Below are 20,560 nucleotides of genomic sequence, written 5' to 3' on the forward strand. Positions count from 1 at the left end.
AGAGAGTAATTGGTACAGGACTCACCCCAACAACTAGAAAACTGGACAAAGTTTATGAAAATACTATTTTCAGGTATTAGACAACAGCGAGTGCAAGACTGTGATCCCTGGAAAATAAATGAAGTGAACTCTATAACTGTCCAGGCTTTCTGCCTACGTACACATTCCCCTACAACACAAGAGAAAACCTTAGTAAAGCATAATGTGTCTAGACGAGTTGAAGGGACAAATCTGAGTTAAGGAAGGCTGAGGCAGCCAGCTGAGGCAGAAAAAAAGCAAGCTAAGGAAAAAAGCAATTTCAGAAATTTCTACATAGGGGTTCTTGAGTCTTCAAAGGACTATTATGTTATACATAAATATGGAAAGACTCAAAGAGGCCAGGCAAAGAACTACCAGAAAGCCTGCAAACTGATCAACTCTCAGAGCTCACAGAGAGAGCACCCCAAGATATTCCTGCTTAGAAAGCCAAAATGAGTAGATAGCATTGAACACAATTCGTTATGGATCTACGAAGGATTATACCTTAATGGTAAGGCTAAACTAGTCTTAGAGTAAAGGTTCCTCTAAAGCTGCCCAAAATAGCCTAAAAACAAATCTCAAAAGAATCAAGTTGATCCACAAGTAACTTGACTACCTGAAGGAACAAAGTACAATTGTCATTAAAGAAAGACCAAAAAGAAAAAAAAAAATCCATTAACAATGTTCAAACACAAGGCCAGTATCCAATCAAAAATTATCAGAAATACCAAGGTGCAAAAAGATGATGGAATTAAAAAATAAATTAAATTAAAAAAAATTAAAATACCTATTTTAATTATGTCCACTGATTTAAAAAAAAATATGAACACAAGAGAAAATGGAAACTATAAAAAAATTGATCAAATAAAACTTTCAGAACTGAAAACCACAGTATTTGAACTGAAAAATTCATTGAGAGGGCTCAGTACAGATCAGACATTATGAAAGAGAAGATTAATGAACCTAAAAGCAGAGCCAACAAAACTACCCAAACTAAAGTTACAAAACATGAGCAAACAGAGCCTTAATAATATGTGGGACAATACCAAGAGCAAAAGTACATGTTATCAGAGTCCCAGAAGAAAAGATGACAGAAAGAAAAAGTACTTGAAGAATGGAATTTTTTTCAAATTTGATGAAAAAATCCCCAAACAACAAACAGCAGAAGCAGTAGCAACAACACAGATCCAAGAATATAAGTAAACCCAAAGGAAGGCAAACACAAAGAAACCACATCTAGGTACATCATAAAAAAAACTATGGAAACAATGAAATAAAATCTTAACAGCCAGAGGTAAAAAGACATAGCAATAAACAGAGATAACATCGATTACAGACCTCTCATCAGAAACTATGTATACAGAAAACAACAAAATTATTTTTAAATGATGAAAAAAGGTCAATATAGTTCTCTAATATAAAGTGAAAACGAGTAAAAAATGAAGATGTAAGGAACGCATCTTTGACAAAAGCAGACTTTGTTGCCAGAGAACCTGTACTACAAAAAAAAAGTCAAAGTTCTTCAGATTAGAAGAAAACACCAGAATCTCTGATGTACAAAAAGAAAGTGTCAAAAATTATAAATATATGCATAAATATAAACTATCTTTAAAATGTATTTAAATGATAATTGGCTGTTTAAAGCAAAAATAGTAATGATCTACTATGAAGTTTATAATGTAAGTAGAAGTAAACTTTTTTTAAAAATAGCACGTAAGATGGAAGAGAGCCGAAGGAAGTGATATTATAAGTAAGGATCTAACATTATATGTGATATGATCTATTACTCATAAAAAGACTGTGGTAAGTTAACTATGTGTATCATAAAATCTAAAGGAATCACTAAAATAAGAAATCTAGGGGGCGGAGGGTGGGAAGGGATAGACTGGGATTTCAAAATTGTAGAATAGATAAACAAGATTATACTGTATAGCACAGGGAAATATACACAAAATGTTATGGTAGCTCACAGAGAAAAAAATGTGACAATGAGTGTGTATATGTCCATGCGTGACTGAAAAATTGTGCTGAACACTGGAATTTAACACAGCATTGTAAAATGATTATAAATCAATAAAAAATGTTAAAAAAAAAATCTAAAAGACACAGTTAATAAACCAATAGACTACTCTTCCATTTTGTTTATTCATTAATGACTAAAAATAGTCATTTTTACTATTCCAGTTTTACTATTCTGTTTGGAATAGCAAAACGGAATAGCAGAAACTCCTCACCAAAAGGAAGTAGAAAAGGAAGAAAATATGAAAAAAAGAACTCATAAAACACATGCCACGTGCACTTTGATAATGTTGATTCTTCCAATCCAAGAGCACAAGATATCTTTCCATTTCTTTATATCATCTTCAATTTCCTTCATCAATGTTGTACAGTTTTTAGGAGTATAGGTAACCTCCTTGGTTAAGTTTATTTCTAGGTACTTCGTTGTTTTTGATGCAATGGAAATGTTTACGCCAGTTATAAAATTCTGGTTTTTGAAGTGAAAAGAAAAAAAAAAGCGAATAAAAGGCCACAAATGGCAAAATGTCCCTCTTTCTTATGGGTAGTTGTATTCCATTACATATATATGCTGCATCTTCTTTATCCATTCATCTATTGATGTACACTTAAGATGCTTCCGTACCTTGGTAATTATAAAGAATGTTGCTGTTAATAGCAGGGGTATTTTTCTTTATGAATTAATTCTTATTTTGTGGTTGGCTTCATTCCTTTGATAACTATGTACGTTTAAAAAGCTAAAGCTCTAAACATTCTTAGAAACAATGAACGGTACATATATGTAAATTTGTTAAAATGTGCAGTATATTGTGTAATGTATTATATGCAATATATTGTATATGTGCAGTCAAATTGTAACAATTCTACTTAATAAAAATGAAAAATGAAAAATAAAAAAAAATGCCATGTGGAGGACTGAGACCTAACCATATGGAAAATTATATTAAATGTAAATGCTCTGCACTATTAAAAGATAGAAATCAGAATGGAAGAAAAGCAAAAACAAAGTATTATCTACAGAAAACACACCTTAAAAATAAAAACAAAGGGTTAAAAATAAAAGACTGAGAAAATATATATGATGTAAACCATATCAAAACAACCTGGCATAGCTACATTGATATCAGACAAAGCAGACATCAGAACAAGCAATACTACTGGGAATAAAGACATATAATTCATAATGCACTTAAATATGCATGCATCCAATAAAAATACATGATGCAAAAACTGAAAAAAGTCAAAGGAGAAATAGATAAATTCAGAATTATAGTTGGGAACTTCCTATCTCTTCTTTCAGTTAAAAGTTACCTTCAGCAAAAGACTAATAATACAAATAAAGAAAAAAACAGTAAGGCAAGAAAAGACTTGAACAATATTATCAATCGAACTGACGACTGACATTTTATAGAACACGATGCCCAAAACAATGGGAGAAAACATTATTTTTAAGAGCACATATTCTGAGTCATTAAATAAACTGAAATATTTTTTAAAAACTGAAAGTGTACAGAATATGTTCTCTGATCCTAACAGAATTAAATTTGAAATCACTAACAAAATTTAGAAAAATCACCCAATATTTGGAAACTGAAAAACACTTTCAGATAACCCATGTGTCAGCAAAGAAATATAATGGAAATTAGAAAATTAGAGAACCTACTGAGTGACATAAAATAAAACACAATCAAATTTGTGGGATGTAGGTAAAGCCATACTGAGTACATTATTTGACAAAAATGGATTTAAAGCTATTAAAGAAACTTTCACCAAAGTAAAAGAAAGGAAATACTAAAGGTAAGTGTAGAAATCAATAAAACGGAAAATGAACAATAAGAACACAGTTCACAAAGAACGATGAAAATGAAAGCTGGTTATTAAAAAATTGAAATATAGTAAAACTGATAAGCCTCTAGGCAAAATGAGCAAGAAAAAAGATACAAATTTCCAACATCAGTAATGAAACGGAAAGTATCAGTACCTATCCCACAGATATTAAAATGTAATAAGAAAATGTTAAAAACAAATTTATGCTAATAATTTTGGCAGATTAAGTGATAAAACAATATACGTGAAAGATACTTATCACTAAAACAGACACAAGAAAAATAGAAAACCGGAATCTACTACCTATTAAATTTTTTTAATTTGTAATTAGAAGCCTGAGGCAACATAAAACCTCCTGGCTCACATGTATGCTGTATTAAATTCTGTCAAATAGGTAAGTAAGAACTAGTTCTGATCTTAAACTTTCTTAAAACTAAAGGGAGAAACATTTTTCAACTCGTTTAATAACTCCAACATTATTGCCCTGATTCCAAAACCAGACAAAAACATTACAATAAAAGAAAGACAAACCAATACCCTCCTAAAAACAGAGACAAAATACTTCATCAAAATAACTGCAAATAAAATCATGCAGTATCTAAAAGGGTAATGTACCATGACCAAGTAGGGTCATGGAATTAATCTATATCATCATGGTAAACAGCTGCTGGGAAAGCTGAGGTTGTAACGCAACCAATCAACTCAAACTTAGGAAATAGAGGTTACCTTGAAGGACAGGAGGGGACATGAGCACCTGAGCACCTGGGTAAGACAGTACTGGACACCAGTAAGAATAGTTCAGCTAAAATTGTTAAAGAATTGCTAAAGGCTGAATGTGTGCTACAAAGAAAATACAGAACTCATGGAGGTCACAAACACAAAGGGAAGGCAGTATACCCATTCATAGGTTCTTCTTCACAGACCTCACCTGGTTCGCACAAAAAAAGACCAGGTACAGAGTGAGAGGCCTGACAAAGCATCCCTGGTGGTGCAGGCCTGGAGAGGAGAACAGCAGCCACTGAGAGAAAGGCATGGAGGGCAGCCTGGATCCTTTCTACCATGTCTAACACAAGTGGGAACAAAAGCCTAAAACCACTGATGGAGTGCAACAAACTCTCTCATTTTCTGAACCCTGTTGAAAACCCATTCGAGCTAGGACAAGGAAACAGCAAAAAACCCTGCAGCCCTAGGGGAGGAAAGGACTTCCACTAGAAGTGGAAGTAGGGCAGTGACATGGAGAAATCCTCTTTCCTGAAAGCCAGAGCATCACGGTTACTCAGTATATTATGATGATACGTTGCTATTTTTGATAATGGATCCAAGTAGAAACAGCAGCAGTTGAGATGCACAGGCTTGCATGACCCAAACTGACCAGTGGCTGCAATTTGTTTCCACAGTTTGCAGGCCCAAAGAGACTGGTCCTTAATCTACCTTATAAGTGGTACACCTAAAGGCTATATTTCAGGCAACAGCCCAAGAGTCAGGAAAAATGTAAGAATGCTAATCAAGGAGAGCAGTGGTCAGAGCTACAAGAACGGAGTGGAGGCATCATGTCCACTCTGGGTTTCCTGCAGCCGGCACTGAGGTTGGACGGCAGCCGCAGCACAATGGATACCATCAACTTTAACTTGGCCGAACTATCATGAACCAGGCCCTGGTACTTAGAGGAACTTCTGTGAATCAAGGGCACCACTGAGCCAGTGGTTCGTGGAATGAAAGACAAGGTTTTCCCCAAAAGGGTTCGCTTCCACCCCTTCATGCAAAGCCAGGGCCAGCTGGGCCCCTGAACAAACTATTTTCATTTGATCATTGAAGTCTATTGGGCCCTTTCCTTATCAGTATTCAAGAACAAGTTAACCTTCCTCAAAATGGTGTCATCAGTGAGAGAGTCACAAGGCATCTATGGGACAGGTGTTTGGTTTTAACAAGACCTTAACAGTAGGCGTGTTCAAAAGAGGTGCACTTGGTAGCTGGGTCAGGCAGGTGGCACTGCTGTACTAAGAAATGGCCTGAGTTCTTCAGCAGCCACAGAGTCTAACTAAAGCTGTGGGTTTTTTCTTTCCTCCTGGGATGATATATTGTGCTGGATCACTGGGGAGGGGACATGCCAGAGCCCATGAATGGGAGACTCTTCTGTGAACTCATAAGCATTCACAATATAAGCATGTAAAAAACGTCAATACCAAGTATACACTTGGCAGAGAAAGCCAGAACAGTATACTGGATAAACCCAGAGGCTCCGCCCACACTTTCCTTTTCTTCAATTTGAGTGTTCCCCCACTGCAGGAACACAAACCAAGTAATTTAACACATACACAAAAGGGACTACAGACATAGCTCCCAGGAGATGACATTATTTTGTGAGCAGGGGGAGTACAGGGAAGTGCAGGAGGCCAATTTGCAGAAGAGGGCTGAGGTGGTGGGAGGCTCTTCTTTCTTCTGCTTGGCTTGACGCCGCAGGGTCAGTGCCGCTTTCTCCTTCCTGCCTCCGAGCTCCTTTAAGCCCCTGAGCCTAGGGGTCTTTAATTTGCCCTTGTGCATGCTGCAGCAGCTCCACCCTGCAGTCCTCAGTTTCAGCCTCCTGCTTCCTACCATGCTTTCTCCCCACAGGATGCTGGATGGTGCTTGGGCACCTCTATCCAACACAGCTGTAAAAGTCTGAATTCCTCCCCTTCCTTGAGGTCCTCTACCATACTTGGCCTATATTTTAAGGAGCTGATGTTACAGCAGAGGAGGAGAGAGGAATCAGAGGGCACAAAGGGAATGAGTAGCTCTGGACCAATCAGCAAGACTCTGTATCTACGTTTAATCTCAGGTGACTGCCTATTTGGACTCAACAAATGAACTTATAATGTATTCAGTCTACCAAACGCTCTGCATCCTCAATGCTGATGCCTTTTATTTTGGCTTTGTGGAGCCCCTGATTCAGCAGCTACAGCCATACTGCCTTTTGCCTAGCCCCAGAGCTCTGCTGCCTCATTGATGTAGTAAGTCTTTCTTCCTACAGCCTAGAGTGTGACCAACAACCCAAGTACCATTTGGGTAGCTTTGCTTAATTCTCTCACTGCTTAGCCTCTAAAAACTCATTTACAGGGAAGTCACCAGGGGATCTCCTAGCCCACCACTTAAGTAAGAGTACTCGCTGCTGGATCTCATATCCTCGAAACCCGCCCACAAGGGCCCTTGTCTTCTCTTTCATAGGAAGCCATTTTCAGTCAACATCCTGTCCTTGTTGCCAAATTGTCAAAAATAGTGAAGGGTCTAGGATTTTACCCTACTTGCAAGCTATGAAGCTAGCTTATTTCTGTCATGTATGCTGGCAGAAGACTTAAGAGATCTGGATCAGTGGCGAATGACCCAAAATACAGCAAGCAGTATGAGGGATCAGGTCAGTGACAGTTCACCGTCCCATCCAAGTCCTCCTGGCAGAGGGGCCTAGATGTATACTCTGGATACAGTGGGTTTTTATCACAGCTGAAGAACACTAGGCTGGACAATAAACCATTTTTATAATAAGCAGAAGCAAGTCTGCTCTTTGTCTGAGGAATTATTGCATTCCTCAAGGTTGCTAGGTTCAAACACAACCCTGAGAAATGGACCAAGAGCAGTCAGGTCTTCTCATTCTTAGCATGCCCAGCAATACCCAGCATGCCCCAGGCCTTTAGGGATACTCAGGGCAGAGGGCAGATTGCTTCTCCCAACACATTTTTATCAAATCTAATACCAGAGGTGCAGGCAGTACAATAAGGCAATAAAAGAAGTAAAAGTTACACATGGTTCAAGAAGAAGTAAACTGTCTCTATTTGCAGATGACATTAATCATATAGAAAATACCACAGAATTCACAAGAAAAGTTCTCAAAACTAATACACGAGTTTAGTACAATTGCAGGATACACAGTCAATATGCAAAAAAAAATGTATTTCTATACACTAAAACTAAGCAATTGAAATTTTGTTTTAAAAATTGGGTACTACTTCAATAGCACTAAAAATATAAAATAATTAGGTATAAATATAACAAAATATGTGCAGGGTCTATAAGCTAAATACTATGATACACTGAGAAAACAAATTAAATAAGACCTAAAAATGGTAGAGATACCATGTCCATAAATTGGAAGACTCAGTATTGTTAAGATGTCAGACGTCCCCAAATTGATCCATAAATCCTCTGCAACATCAGCCAAAATCACAGAAGTTTTTGTAGATATTAGCAAGACTTTTCATAGACAGTATATCCCCTAAATGGGGACTAGAAGGTAGCAGTAACTGAAGATACACTGCAGTATTTTAGTAAAAGAAAATCACCAGTGAGCATAGACTTTAACTATTATTAGTAAACTCAAAATGCATCCATTTTCCCAAATGGATGCCCCATGCAGTACCGTGGAATTACTGAGTTTATAGTGGAATTCTTCTGTTCTCTGGCTCTACACATAAAGAATGGCAGCCTTCTTACAAAAGCATTATGTGTCTAACTAGTTTCAATAAGAGACTACTATTTCATAGACTGCCATTCAGCTACATCTCCCACCAGAGCAAAGGATTCATCACAGCACAGAAGAGGGGATTTGCCATAGCTCTGTTAAATGTATAATCTAAATAATCAACTGACTCAGCTTCAGAACACAGAAATGAATTTGACTCTGCATAATAACCTACAATAGGAGAATTACAAGAATAAAATGAAGAAGCAACAGAAAAGAAAGAGGAACCAGTGTGGGGGAATAAAAAGCACAGACATGTTTGTGTACTTCTTTGGAAATATAAGAGAAAAACAACAAAACCTATAATATTTAAAGATGCAAAAAAGGGTGTAAGGCAATCAAAAGAGTAAGCCAGAAAATTGGGGGCAGGGGTGGTAATAATCTGGACAAGGCCCTAAAGAAAACACGCCAACAGCAGGACAAAAGACAGAGATTAGAAAGCAGTAATATATTGGGGAAAACAAAAGTAGTAGTAATAGAGACAGGGTCCAAAATGTAGGTTTAGATGAGAAAAATGAAAAGAAATACCATGTATTTACTTTTATAACATATGTGATGCTGACAGATGACTTAAAATTACATACTGTGAAAAATAAAATGGAAAATTTTAAATGCCCAACTTAGGTAAGGTAGGGAAGGAAGAGGAGGATTGCTTTGCGAATTTTTCAATTAAGAGTATACAATTCTGATGCATGTCCTTTATCCAGTTACAATCAGTTTTCAATTATTCTCTTATAGACGATGAATCATCAATGTTGTTGATTCTCTCCTACCTTGGCTACTCCCCACTTGATGGAGGTTTCAGCAGACGGTCCATTTCTATTTTTCTGGTAAAACATTTGTTGTGAAAGAAATTTTAAGTTGAAAAGCCAAATGAAATTTGTTTTTGTTTTATTTTTTATTTTTTTTTATTTTTTCAAATGAAATTTTTGAATTGGCTTTAAACAGAAATACTCCTTTCTACCTTGGCCTCCAGTATCAGAGGGCGTGGAGAGTTAGCTATGGTAAGTATTCATTGAAAAAGTACCCTTGAAGCAATACAACTTAAAAAGTGGTTTTCCAGCAATTAGAAACCGTTTTTGCATATATACTTCGCAAATAGTTTCAAAGCACTTTCAGTTGTGGTTAATTCCAATATTTCACAAAGTTGAGTTTTTTCACTTACAAATTCAGCATCACCAAAAATGTAGCAGCAGAACCAGACACAAGCTGGCTAAGAATGATGTGATATGAATACTGAAATGTAAATGTGAACAATAAATAACTTTCTTATACTCGGAGTTGTCCTAACTTAAGGGGGCGAATACATAAAATTAAAAATCAAAGACTCCCCTATCAAAATATTTATAACTAAAACAAAAACACAACTTGTGAAAAAGGATTTTAATAGAGATACTTGAGGGTCAGATTCACATTCGTTGCTCAGCTAACACTAGGAAAGTTAAATTGCTTTCCCAGGTAATTAACTAATTAATAAGTAATCTATAAAATGATTTTATAACATCTGGTTTTAAATCACCAACTGTAATATTTTTCAAAATTGGCATCCTATATGAATACAAAATATATTAAATGCAAATCTGTGAAAATTTGTTGCTATGGAAATAAGAACCTTTGTAAATGTTGACATTTGTCATTTGATTTTTTTGTGTGTGAAAATAATATAATCGGATTCTCAATTCAGGGGTTTAGATACTTTCATTTTTTATTAAAAACAAAGGAATTTAGACTTATCCTGCTAAGAAATCAGAGAATCTTATCATCACCAAACTAATTTGTACTTTTTATAAAGAAAACTATACTAAGCATTGTATGCAATAAAAAGTAATTTATTTGTGACATCTTGTATACCCTTAACCCCAAGTCACTTGCACAGACAATAAAAAGCATTGTTTAGACCTGAAATTTTTTGCTGTCATTATTTCTTACAGAGATTCCCAATTTATTTTTTCAAAATGGTCTGAATATAACTCAGAAATACTGTTTCAGAGAGAGCTAAACAAAGCACAGAAATATACTTCAATTTAAAAAAGGCAAAGCTATATTGTGACCTAGAGAATGCTTAGCTTGCCAAAAGTCATATAACTAATAACTAGTGACTAAACCCAAAGCATCCAATTTTAAGTTCCAAGTACCTTCAGAATTTTCCAAAGAGAAAGGAGGAAGCTATAGGTAGAGAGGGGTTTGCAGAGTCTTAACACTGGCTCTGCTACTAACATATCTAGACTTTTTGAAGTCATTAAACTTCTCTGTGCCTTTGTTTACTCTACTTCATGGGAATATTTTGATGATAAATGTTAGCAAATACTTGAATTCTTTGGCAAAAAAAGCACTACACGTATTTCATCAGGTTAATAACTTCTCATCTCTACCACAAGTTTCAACTAATGCTCTCTGGTTTTAATTTTAAGCTTTTAATAATATTGTGTGTGTGTGTGTGAGTGTGCGCGCTGTGCACGCAGCGCACACACATGCTACCTTTCAACATGGCTGGCATTCTAACAATATTTTTTCTCCAATTTTCAAAATTCATGAAAAGTAGCATACTATTTTAATTTTTATCATTACCAAAGCTTTGCCACCCAACGCTGTGCAGAAAATTTTAGAAATTCACGACACAATTTTCCACCACGTTACTCTCAATTTCTATGAAAATGCAATTCACAGCTCATACTACTCAGCCAGCCTCTAAGAGCTTAAACACTAGCAATGGAAGATTATTAAAATGTATACTGATTTGTCAAAATTATAAAGAACAATTCCAATTAAAAATTAAAAATCTGGCATACATTTTTAAAAAATGAGTATCACTAATATTCCTGAAATAATGGAAATAGGTGATCAATAGCCTAATAATTCAATCATTTGCAATATGTCTTCTATTTTGTTAACAGATATAGAATCCAGCCACTTTATATACTCAAGTCTAAACAAAAAGTTTTTCTCAATAAAGGTTTCCTCAATATTGAAAATAGAATACTATTTATAAGTAACCAGTTAATAGAAATTTAATTTTAAAGTAATATTTTAAATTACTTATACCATTGTTTTTATTCTTCTGACATCATATCTATCTTAAAATAATTTAGCTTTATAACTTATGAAGACATGTAATTAACTTCCTTTTTCCTTTACCAATATATTTACCCAATAACATTAGCATATAGCGGCATATGATATTAAAGCACAGCAATCAACTCTAAGTACCCAGGTTAAAAACAGAAAGATAGCCAGTTGAAATAAAATATTATGGCACATGATCTGTGTAACTACTGAACAGAACGAGGTACCAGAGGTGAAGACTGAGTAGTAACCTCAAAAGTAATGTACATGATTAAATCTTTACATACTAAGACTATGCTAAATAGCAATGGAATTTAAAACAAAATAGTTTAAGGTATAGCCACCTTAGATCAAGCCTTATTAATATTTTGAATGAATGAATGAAGTGAATGAATACTGCAGTCATAACAATGTTTAACACCTTGATATACTCACAACAATTTGGAATACACAGAGAAGAGGACTTGAATACAAACAAACTAGTTGAAATTCAACGTGGTTCACAGTAAAGATGCAGTGGCTTTCTATGTGTAGAACAAAGAATCTCACCCAAAAACATACACAACTAAAATATTTTCAAGTGCAATTATCCAAGGCTTTAAAAAGAATACATACATTTTACTATATAATTTTCTTGCTCCCCTCCCCCTGCCATCTCCCTGTATTTTTTAATGTTTAGCATAAGTGAACAACTAACCAGAATAGAATACACATTTTTAAAGACTAATTTACTCATGTTCTATTTAAGAGCAACATACAACCACTTATAAATATAGCCTTTCAAAAAAGCATCCTTATATAAAACAGTGAGGGGGAAAAATCCCTGCTATACATATGAAGCACAATTTAAGCTCAACACAACTGACCAATCAAAATTAGTGAATGCACTGCATCTCTCTGCAGTGGAGAGAAGCGACAAGGTAGGCTGTCATTCTGCAAAAGCTGCCCAGAACAGGCTTTCCTCTGAAAAGCAGTGCCATTCCTTTTTAGAAAGACTGAATCTAAATGCTGTCTCTGGAGACAAGAAGCCTTCAGTATGTTAAATTACTTTCATTATGTATTTTCAGAAGCCTATTGATTCCACAGTAGGAAGAGTGAGAGACTGCAGCAGCCTCTAAGCAGCACTACATGTTCCATACATTAGCAGTCCTGCTGAAACAATGGCACGGTACAGACACATGTTTTCATTAAGGTCTTTTTGGAAGAGATGTTTATGACCCTCTTCCCCCAGTCCTCTACTAACAAGTGAACAAAATGAATCAATCAAAACTGGAAACGCTTCAACTACATCAAGAATTTATCAAATCTTTAGCGGAGGTAAGACTGTTCCTTATTTTAGTATACAGCTGCTTTTGAACTGGCATAGTGGGATAAAATAACTTTGAAAAATTTCAGCCTTAATTTTAGGCGTTTATTTGCTTAATTCTACTTATTGCTAAACATGTACCTCTTAGATCTATTTATTTTAAAACATGATATATTTTAAACGTAATTTTTTAGAATGCACTGTTAAATACAAAGAATATTCTTTGTTGAATCACTATGAAGATATCAGCTTTTATGTCACTTCAGATATACTAAATATTCTTAATGTCATCAATACAGTTATTCTCAAGAGTTCAAAAATGTATTTCTTGAAAGAATCAGGTTTTCTATTTAGCTATTATCTATTATGCAATTTTAGGTTAAGTTTATTATTGGGTATTTTCACTGAAAATTATTTCATTTGCTGTTATACTTTGCATTACTTTTTACATTTCAACTACATAAACAGCATTAATGGAAATCCATAGTATTTTATCATGGAATCTGTTTTAATCAGTTAAAATTCTAACCATGTGCTAGTAACTAAGTAAGCTACAATATTTTACAGCAGGAAATAGTTAGATTTATTATAAAGAAAGAGGGAATGACTATGTTTAATGCTTGCTAATTGCTCATAAAATCTGAAAATACAGGTTAGCCTCTAAAATGAGAACAGAAATTAGTTTAAAAATATACATCTTTTCTTTCATGGTAATATTTGTAAGACTAATTCTATTATTAAATAATATTTACAATCTTTGTTAGGAAAAGAGAATGTTTTATTTAAAGAAACCCTTAAATTTATGCATAAGCTATGGCTCGAATAATACATACAGTCTGCTTACTTTGATAACAAATACTGTGTGTGGTGTTAAATAAGTGCAACTAAAGTAACATTCAATTAATTTGAAATTATTAGGAACCCTATTCCTTAACTAGTTTTTTCTTCTTTTTCACAAGGGCCCAAAGCAGCTAATTCAGTAATTACAACTGACAATATGAAGAATGCATCCGACCGATCATCTCCCTAGCTGTCTGGACCACAAACTGCAGGATATTCTTGTAATACATGATTTTAAGACATTAAGGAGTTAAAACCAGAGAACCTAGGTCTACATTACTGCTGGGATATAACACATCGACAGTAATCATCCTAAGAAGATGCTGTATAAAATAGCCACAAAACGAAAAACAATATAATTGTAAAAGCCTGAAAATAAAATGGTGAGCATTTTTAAAGGGGGAGTTTACACTTCAACATACCGGAATTGTGGAGCCACTGATTATTGAAGAAACAATGAGACATGGATTGCCAAAAGAATGACATACATTACCAGCAAGTTGAATGAAGCTTTAGCAAGTATTTTCTGCACTAAATATTCAGATATTCATATCAACTGCTATTACTAAAGGATTTTTCCATCTGAGTTTTATGACCAATTATGTATCCTCTTCTAATGAAAACAAACCAAATTAAATAGCAGATGGTTTTTATCAAGAGAATATGGACTGGATTTACAATATAAAGCAAGTTATGTGATCAAGAAATCATTTCAAAATGATGAGGACTGCAATAGAAACAGATTTACATTTGTAACAAAAGGATGTCTAAATACATTTTAGAAGCTAGAAACCTTATGTTTCCTTTTTTGTTTTCACATGTTCTGGAAAATAAAGAGACATCATCATATATTCCCTCAGCGGGAAACAATTCCTATCATTTGAGGAAGTTTCTCTTGATCGTGACTTTTTAAGGCAAAACAAACACAAATATTTTACTGGTCATTAGAAATCCATCAGCCAACTAAATCTCACAATTCATGCAGTTGAAGTGTTGGAGAGAAAAATGAAAGAATTCCTACAAGACATGAAATAAAACACAGCTACTTCACTGTTGTCAGGTAAAAATTCATGTTAAAATCTGTCAATGACATCATGTATCATATTGTGAAAAACTGCTGTAGTGAGCCAAAAGGCCCATAAGGCAGCAGCAAACAGGTAGGTCAGCAGATGCATGCATCCCACCACACTGTTTAACATTTACAAAAGGAAAGAATCTTGCTCTAGAGAAGATGCATTTTCTTTAATTATCATCTAACTTGACATTTCTGCTTTATTTAATTCTAAATCTAACTGATGTGACAAAGACCTGGTGTTTAATTTGTCAGTTCAGAAAATTGGCATACTTTAAAATTTTCCATTTTTATAAGATTTCAGTGTTAGCTAAGATCTTCCCTTACTTGAATATATGCCTTTAATAATTCTTTATATCAAGCTAAGAAAAAAATAATGTTATCATTTATATTCTGAGATACTACCTCTAAAATAGTATGCATAAATGAAATTGTATTCTAAAACTTGTCAGAGGCTACATTAAATGAAAGGCTAACATGAGTTTGAAAATTAGTATCTTTTATAATCGGTTTATGAGTTGCAGTCAAAATGCTGTACTTGAAATGTGAAATATAGTTGGTTGTATGATTTTATATTTTAACTATACTAACTACTGACATTTTAGCACAGAAAAGCAGACATTATTTTCTAAGTTACTCTAAACTTCTATATATTAAAATATAGATATGCATGAATTAGCAAGAGTTTGGGTTGTTTTTAATTTTCCTCAAAATTATATACACTGGGTGATTTATACAAAAGGTTTCACAGGGAATTTATGTGTAACTTTAATAGATTCCTCAGAAAATGGGCTTCAGATACTCCCTTTCACTAAAATTTCATTTCTTACTTTAAAAATTCTGCTTAACCAAATAAAATCAACTGCTATGTTATTTTGAACCACCTCAAAAATGGCTATTTCTTAATACGATACTAAATTTCAATTTTCTCCTTCCAAAAGATACAAAAGGGTGTGGTCACAAAATAAATCATTCATTCACAGAAGTGATTAGTGCTCTTTTACCAAGGTTTGTGGCGTTTTACTCCAACATAATGTCCTTTTTCTTCCAATTTTTGTAAGTTTGCTCATTATAAAGTTCAGTGAACACTTTCACTGTGAAATATGAAATATTTGTCATTTGCCTACTTCAGTGGGAAATAACTCCAGATATCCCCAAGCACACTGTTGACTTCTGAATATAAATTTTAAGCAAGAACATGGACAAAATGATTTAAAATAAACTAGTACTCAGTGCCGTTTATCATTTTAAATGAACATTTGTCCTGTTCATCTGAAATCTCATGGGAATAATGACACCTACACTAATTATGTTGGAACATACTAAAATAGTATTTATTTTCCACCTACTCACAACATTTTAAAACGAAATCTTAAAACACTGGGCTAAAATTAGTTTTGCACACTGGCTATTCTTATTATACAAAAATATACTGTATCTCAAATAATAACCGTGAAAAACCCAAATAAGGAAAACCTTTTTAGTTTACTGAATAATTTTGAACCATACAGGAGTAACCCCCATAGAGTTATTTCTTCAAATGGGGAATCCAACTTCCTTTTACATCAAAACAATGCAACCCTGAAGTTTCCTGATTCTACCTTTGCATTAATAATTTCCAAAATTAAAATTAAGTACACAATAAAAAGGTTTTTTTACGAGGAACACAGGTTTTATGAGTCCTTTAAATTGCCAAATATCAAATAGTTTATTCTATTTCACTTTCTAGGGAAAAAACCAACTGCTCCAAAAGAATGTGTTTTTCTCCCATTCTGGAAATCAACATGCAGTCTGAATCTAACATTACAGTGCGAGATGACATTGATGACATCAACACCAATATGTACCAACCACTATCATATCCATTAAGCTTTCAAGTGTCTCTCACCGGATTTCTTATGTTAGAAATTGTGTTGGGACTCGGCAGCAACCTCACCGTACTGGTACTTTACTGCATGAAATCCAACTTAATCAACTCTGTCAGTAACATTATTACAATGAATCTTCATGTACTTGATGTAATAATTTGTGTGGGATGTATTCCTTTAACTATAGTTATCCTTCTGCTTTCACTGGAGAGTAACACTGCTCTCATCTGCTGTTTCCACGAGGCTTGTGTATCATTTGCAAGTGTCTCAACAGCAATCAACGTTTTTGCTATCACTTTGGACAGATACGACATCTCTGTGAAGCCTGCAAACCGAATTCTGACAATGGGCAGAGCTGTAATGCTAATGACATCCATTTGGATTTTTTCATTTTTCTCTTTCCTGATACCCTTTATTGAGGTAAATTTTTTCAGCCTTCAAAGCGGCAATACATGGGAAAACAAGACACTTTTGTGTGTCAGTACGAATGAGTACTACACTGAACTGGGAATGTATTATCACCTGCTAGTACAGATCCCAATATTCTTTTTCACTGTCATAGTAATGTTAATCACATACACCAAAATACTTCAGGCTCTTAATATTCGAATAGGCACAAGATTTTCCACAGGGCAGAAGAAGAAGGCAAGAAAGAAAAAGACAATTTCTCTAACCACACAACAGGAGACTACAGACATGTCACAAAGCAGTGGTGGGAGAAATGTGGTCTTTGGTGTTAGAACTTCAGTCTCTGTAATAATTGCCCTCCGGCGAGCTGTGAAACGACACCGAGAACGACGAGAAAGGCAAAAAAGAGTCTTCAAAATGTCTCTATTGATTATTTCTACCTTTCTTCTCTGCTGGACACCAATTTCTGTTTTAAATACCACCATTTTATGTTTAGGCCCAAGTGACCTTTTAGTAAAATTAAGGTTATGTTTTCTAGTCATGGGTTATGGAACAACTATATTTCACCCTCTATTATATGCATTCACTAGACAAAAATTTCAAAAGGTCTTGAAAAGTAAAATGAAAAAGCGAGTTGTTTCCATAGTGGAAGCTGACCCCATGCCTAATAATGCTGTAATACACAACTCTTGGATAGATCCTAAAAGAAACAAAAAAATTACCTTTGAAGATAGTGAAATAAGAGAAAAGTGTTTAGTACCTCAGGTTGTCACAGACTAGGGAAAAGTCTAAGTTTCACCAAACCCACATTCAGAAGTTTTAAATTTAAATTGTAAAAAAATGAAATTACTGCCAAATATAAGAAAAACATTTTAAGTATTGGTTATGTTGTAAATTTTCAATGTAAATGTCAAGATTAGATTAGGTCATATATATTCAATTTCTTCTTTACTTAGTGTATTTGTTGCATGGCAGTTTGTTAAAGTAATATCATGTGTATATTTTGTCAATATTATGTCCATCAGAAGATATTCATGTAAGTCATATTTTCTAAAGAATAAATACATAGCCTTAAAACAGTGTATAACTTTAAAATATAACTGACACAGATATTCTTGTTTTTTTTTTTATAAAGTGTATTGCTTCTAAGCCAATGTAGATGTATTTATATGCTGACACTGGAGTAGCATTTTTATATTAAAAAAAACAAAATTACTGGCTCCAAACAACCAAAACAATCCAGGATTTCCTATATCCCTATATTGTGTTTTCTACTATAATCTATTTGCTGTAATAATTGATGCATCAAAAATAATGAACTACGTATGAAACTTTATCCTTTTTGGAATGTAGAAAATTGTAGGGTTTATCAGGATTTTAAAATTCAAGAACCAAAAAACAAACAGCTTTGTATATGCACACCAAGATAGGGAAACTCTGAAACTCAAGTTTGTTATGAAAAGGAGATTGATTTTCCTAATATTGAGGGCACCATGCCTATAATATATAGATGAACTGACAATAAAAGGAAGAAAGAAAACCTAAAGCACCAGCCTCTTTCTTCCTTCCTCACTTTTGTTGAGTCTAAGCCAAATGCTCTGGATTAATAAAGTATACTGCTAAAACCAGTGCATTAAAATAAACGGACATTCTACCTTTATTCAAGTTGGCCTTTTTGTATAAATAAAGTTAATTGCTAAAATCTCAATACAAGGAAGGAAAGAAAGACTATATATCATTATAGAAAAGCCTACTATTTCTAATTTATCTAGATACATAGCAACTTTAGAGTAATTCAATTTACACAGTGTTCCCACAGTATCAGCATTTCCAGGTGTTTCAAAATACAGCAGTTCTTTTCAACTCTGAAAATCAATGAAGTGGCAATAAATCTTGTGATTTTTATTACTCCACACCACTTAATTTAAAGCATTTTGTCTCCAATCCTTAATTCATGTTGGAAAACTATGAAATTACTAATCCTAGCTATAGGTATCAGTTTTGAGAATCTCATATCAAACAAGTGTTTTCCAATTGTTATAATCTAATAGTCTATCAATGAGTGCTAATTATCACTGTATCTGAAAAAAAGCAATAAGTTATTTAAAGTAGGCAAATACCTGCTACCTTATCATTGGTTAACTGGGTAATTTTTTATTCTATTCTTTTTACACTGTATTCACTAAAACAAGTAGCAACTCATTTTTAAATTAAAATTTTTTATGTCAAACAATTCAATAGTATATCACTTTTATGTAAATAAATGAAATTCATGCAATCTAGTTTACTGAATACCTTAACCCTTGGGGAAATGAGCACCATGCAACAGCTTGAATTCACTGAGGTTACGTGACAAATTTAACAGTGATATATTTCTGATTAATAATGTTAACATAATGTCAAATCTTGGCAAAGGAGCAGTTTCCTTCTGCCTTACTTTGTATTCTTTTATGGAATTAAAGAAATCTTTTAATTTGACAAAATGTAGCATAAGCAAGTAAGACTTATTTTTTGAAACCCTAAAGAGAAATTAAGACTTCATAAAGATATTAAGAAAATTTTCATTTGATAAATGTATTTGGCACAGAATACTTCCTAATATATTAAAAATTTTAAAGTAATTTTATACTTGGATTTCTGAGCATAAATTAAAGTTTTAATATTTAGTTTTATAATCTTAGTAAAAATCAGACAAATTTAGAAAAAACCCTTTGTTTTAAATATTTTAAATCTCCAAGTCTATAAACATGCCAAAGAACTCAGTTAAAAAACATTTTTCTAATAAATTTGCCTGAACTACTTTCATGACCTTTTATTCTCTGTAATAAGAAATCCAAGAAAATAAGAAATAAATGGCAAATATTATAATGTTGCCCTCTAAACTTACTATTTGTCCATTTGACACTGGAATAATTAACAAGCATTTCTGCCCACCTGTAATGCTCTTTCAGGTATACAAAAGTGCATCCACTGATTTATAACAAAGAATATTCATATTTACCAGACAACCTCTAATAGCTCTATAGTGTTAATATGTAATATGTAAACCAAAATAGTATTTGTTAGAAGTTTAGCTTTTAAAAACAAATGTTTGCAACTGCTGACCTCAGGTAAAAGGAGAGAATGAAAAGCTTCGACAACTTTTTAAAAAATGTTTGTTCAATGAAAAGATGAAATACTTGTTTTTCTCATGACGGCCCTAACTACAATGTGTAATTTTTTTTACTTTATTTCAAGTAATCTTACCAAAAAAGCATTAATACTAATTTTTCATGTTAGAATGAAAATTTTAAATGCAAAAGCAAGAAAGGTAACAGTAAACTCAATACAGGATCTTTCTTAAAATTACATTTTTTTTACCCACATGCCACAAATCGCAGACCCAGATATCAATTTCTATATAACTAAATGCATTAGTTTTTCAAAACTATAGAAATAAGAACTATTATTTTAAAAACTAACCAAAGACGAGCACAGTAAGATATGGATCTGTTATTTTCTCTTTTGTTTTGTTTCCTAATTTAAGAAGGTTGTTATTCTACCAACTAGTATCCAAAAGATGTTCAAACATATTATGAAAAGAATTATTTACAATTATGTTTTAAAGAAACGCATTCATAATAATTCCATACTTCTCACCCATGGTAAGTCAA

At 33.6% G+C, this 20,560-nt stretch overlaps 2 protein-coding genes across 2 annotated transcripts in view; one reads left to right on the plus strand and one right to left on the minus strand.

The window, feature by feature from the left end:
* COG5 (component of oligomeric golgi complex 5) overlaps nt 1-20,560 on the minus strand; it is a 240,196-nt gene that overhangs the window by 163,632 nt on the left and 56,004 nt on the right. The window lies entirely within an intron of this gene.
* GPR22 (G protein-coupled receptor 22) lies at nt 12,420-18,389 on the plus strand. The gene is made up of 3 exons (XM_010984840.3): nt 12,420-12,730; nt 13,679-14,619; nt 16,361-18,389. The coding sequence occupies exon 3, from the start codon at nt 16,386-16,388 to the stop codon at nt 17,685-17,687; it is 1,302 nt and encodes a 433-aa protein (XP_010983142.1). The 5' UTR covers nt 12,420-12,730; nt 13,679-14,619; nt 16,361-16,385; the 3' UTR covers nt 17,688-18,389.

The sequence above is a fragment of the Camelus dromedarius genome, chromosome 7, assembly GCF_036321535.1.
Source record: "Camelus dromedarius isolate mCamDro1 chromosome 7, mCamDro1.pat, whole genome shotgun sequence".
Taxonomy (NCBI): domain Eukaryota; kingdom Metazoa; phylum Chordata; class Mammalia; order Artiodactyla; family Camelidae; genus Camelus; species Camelus dromedarius.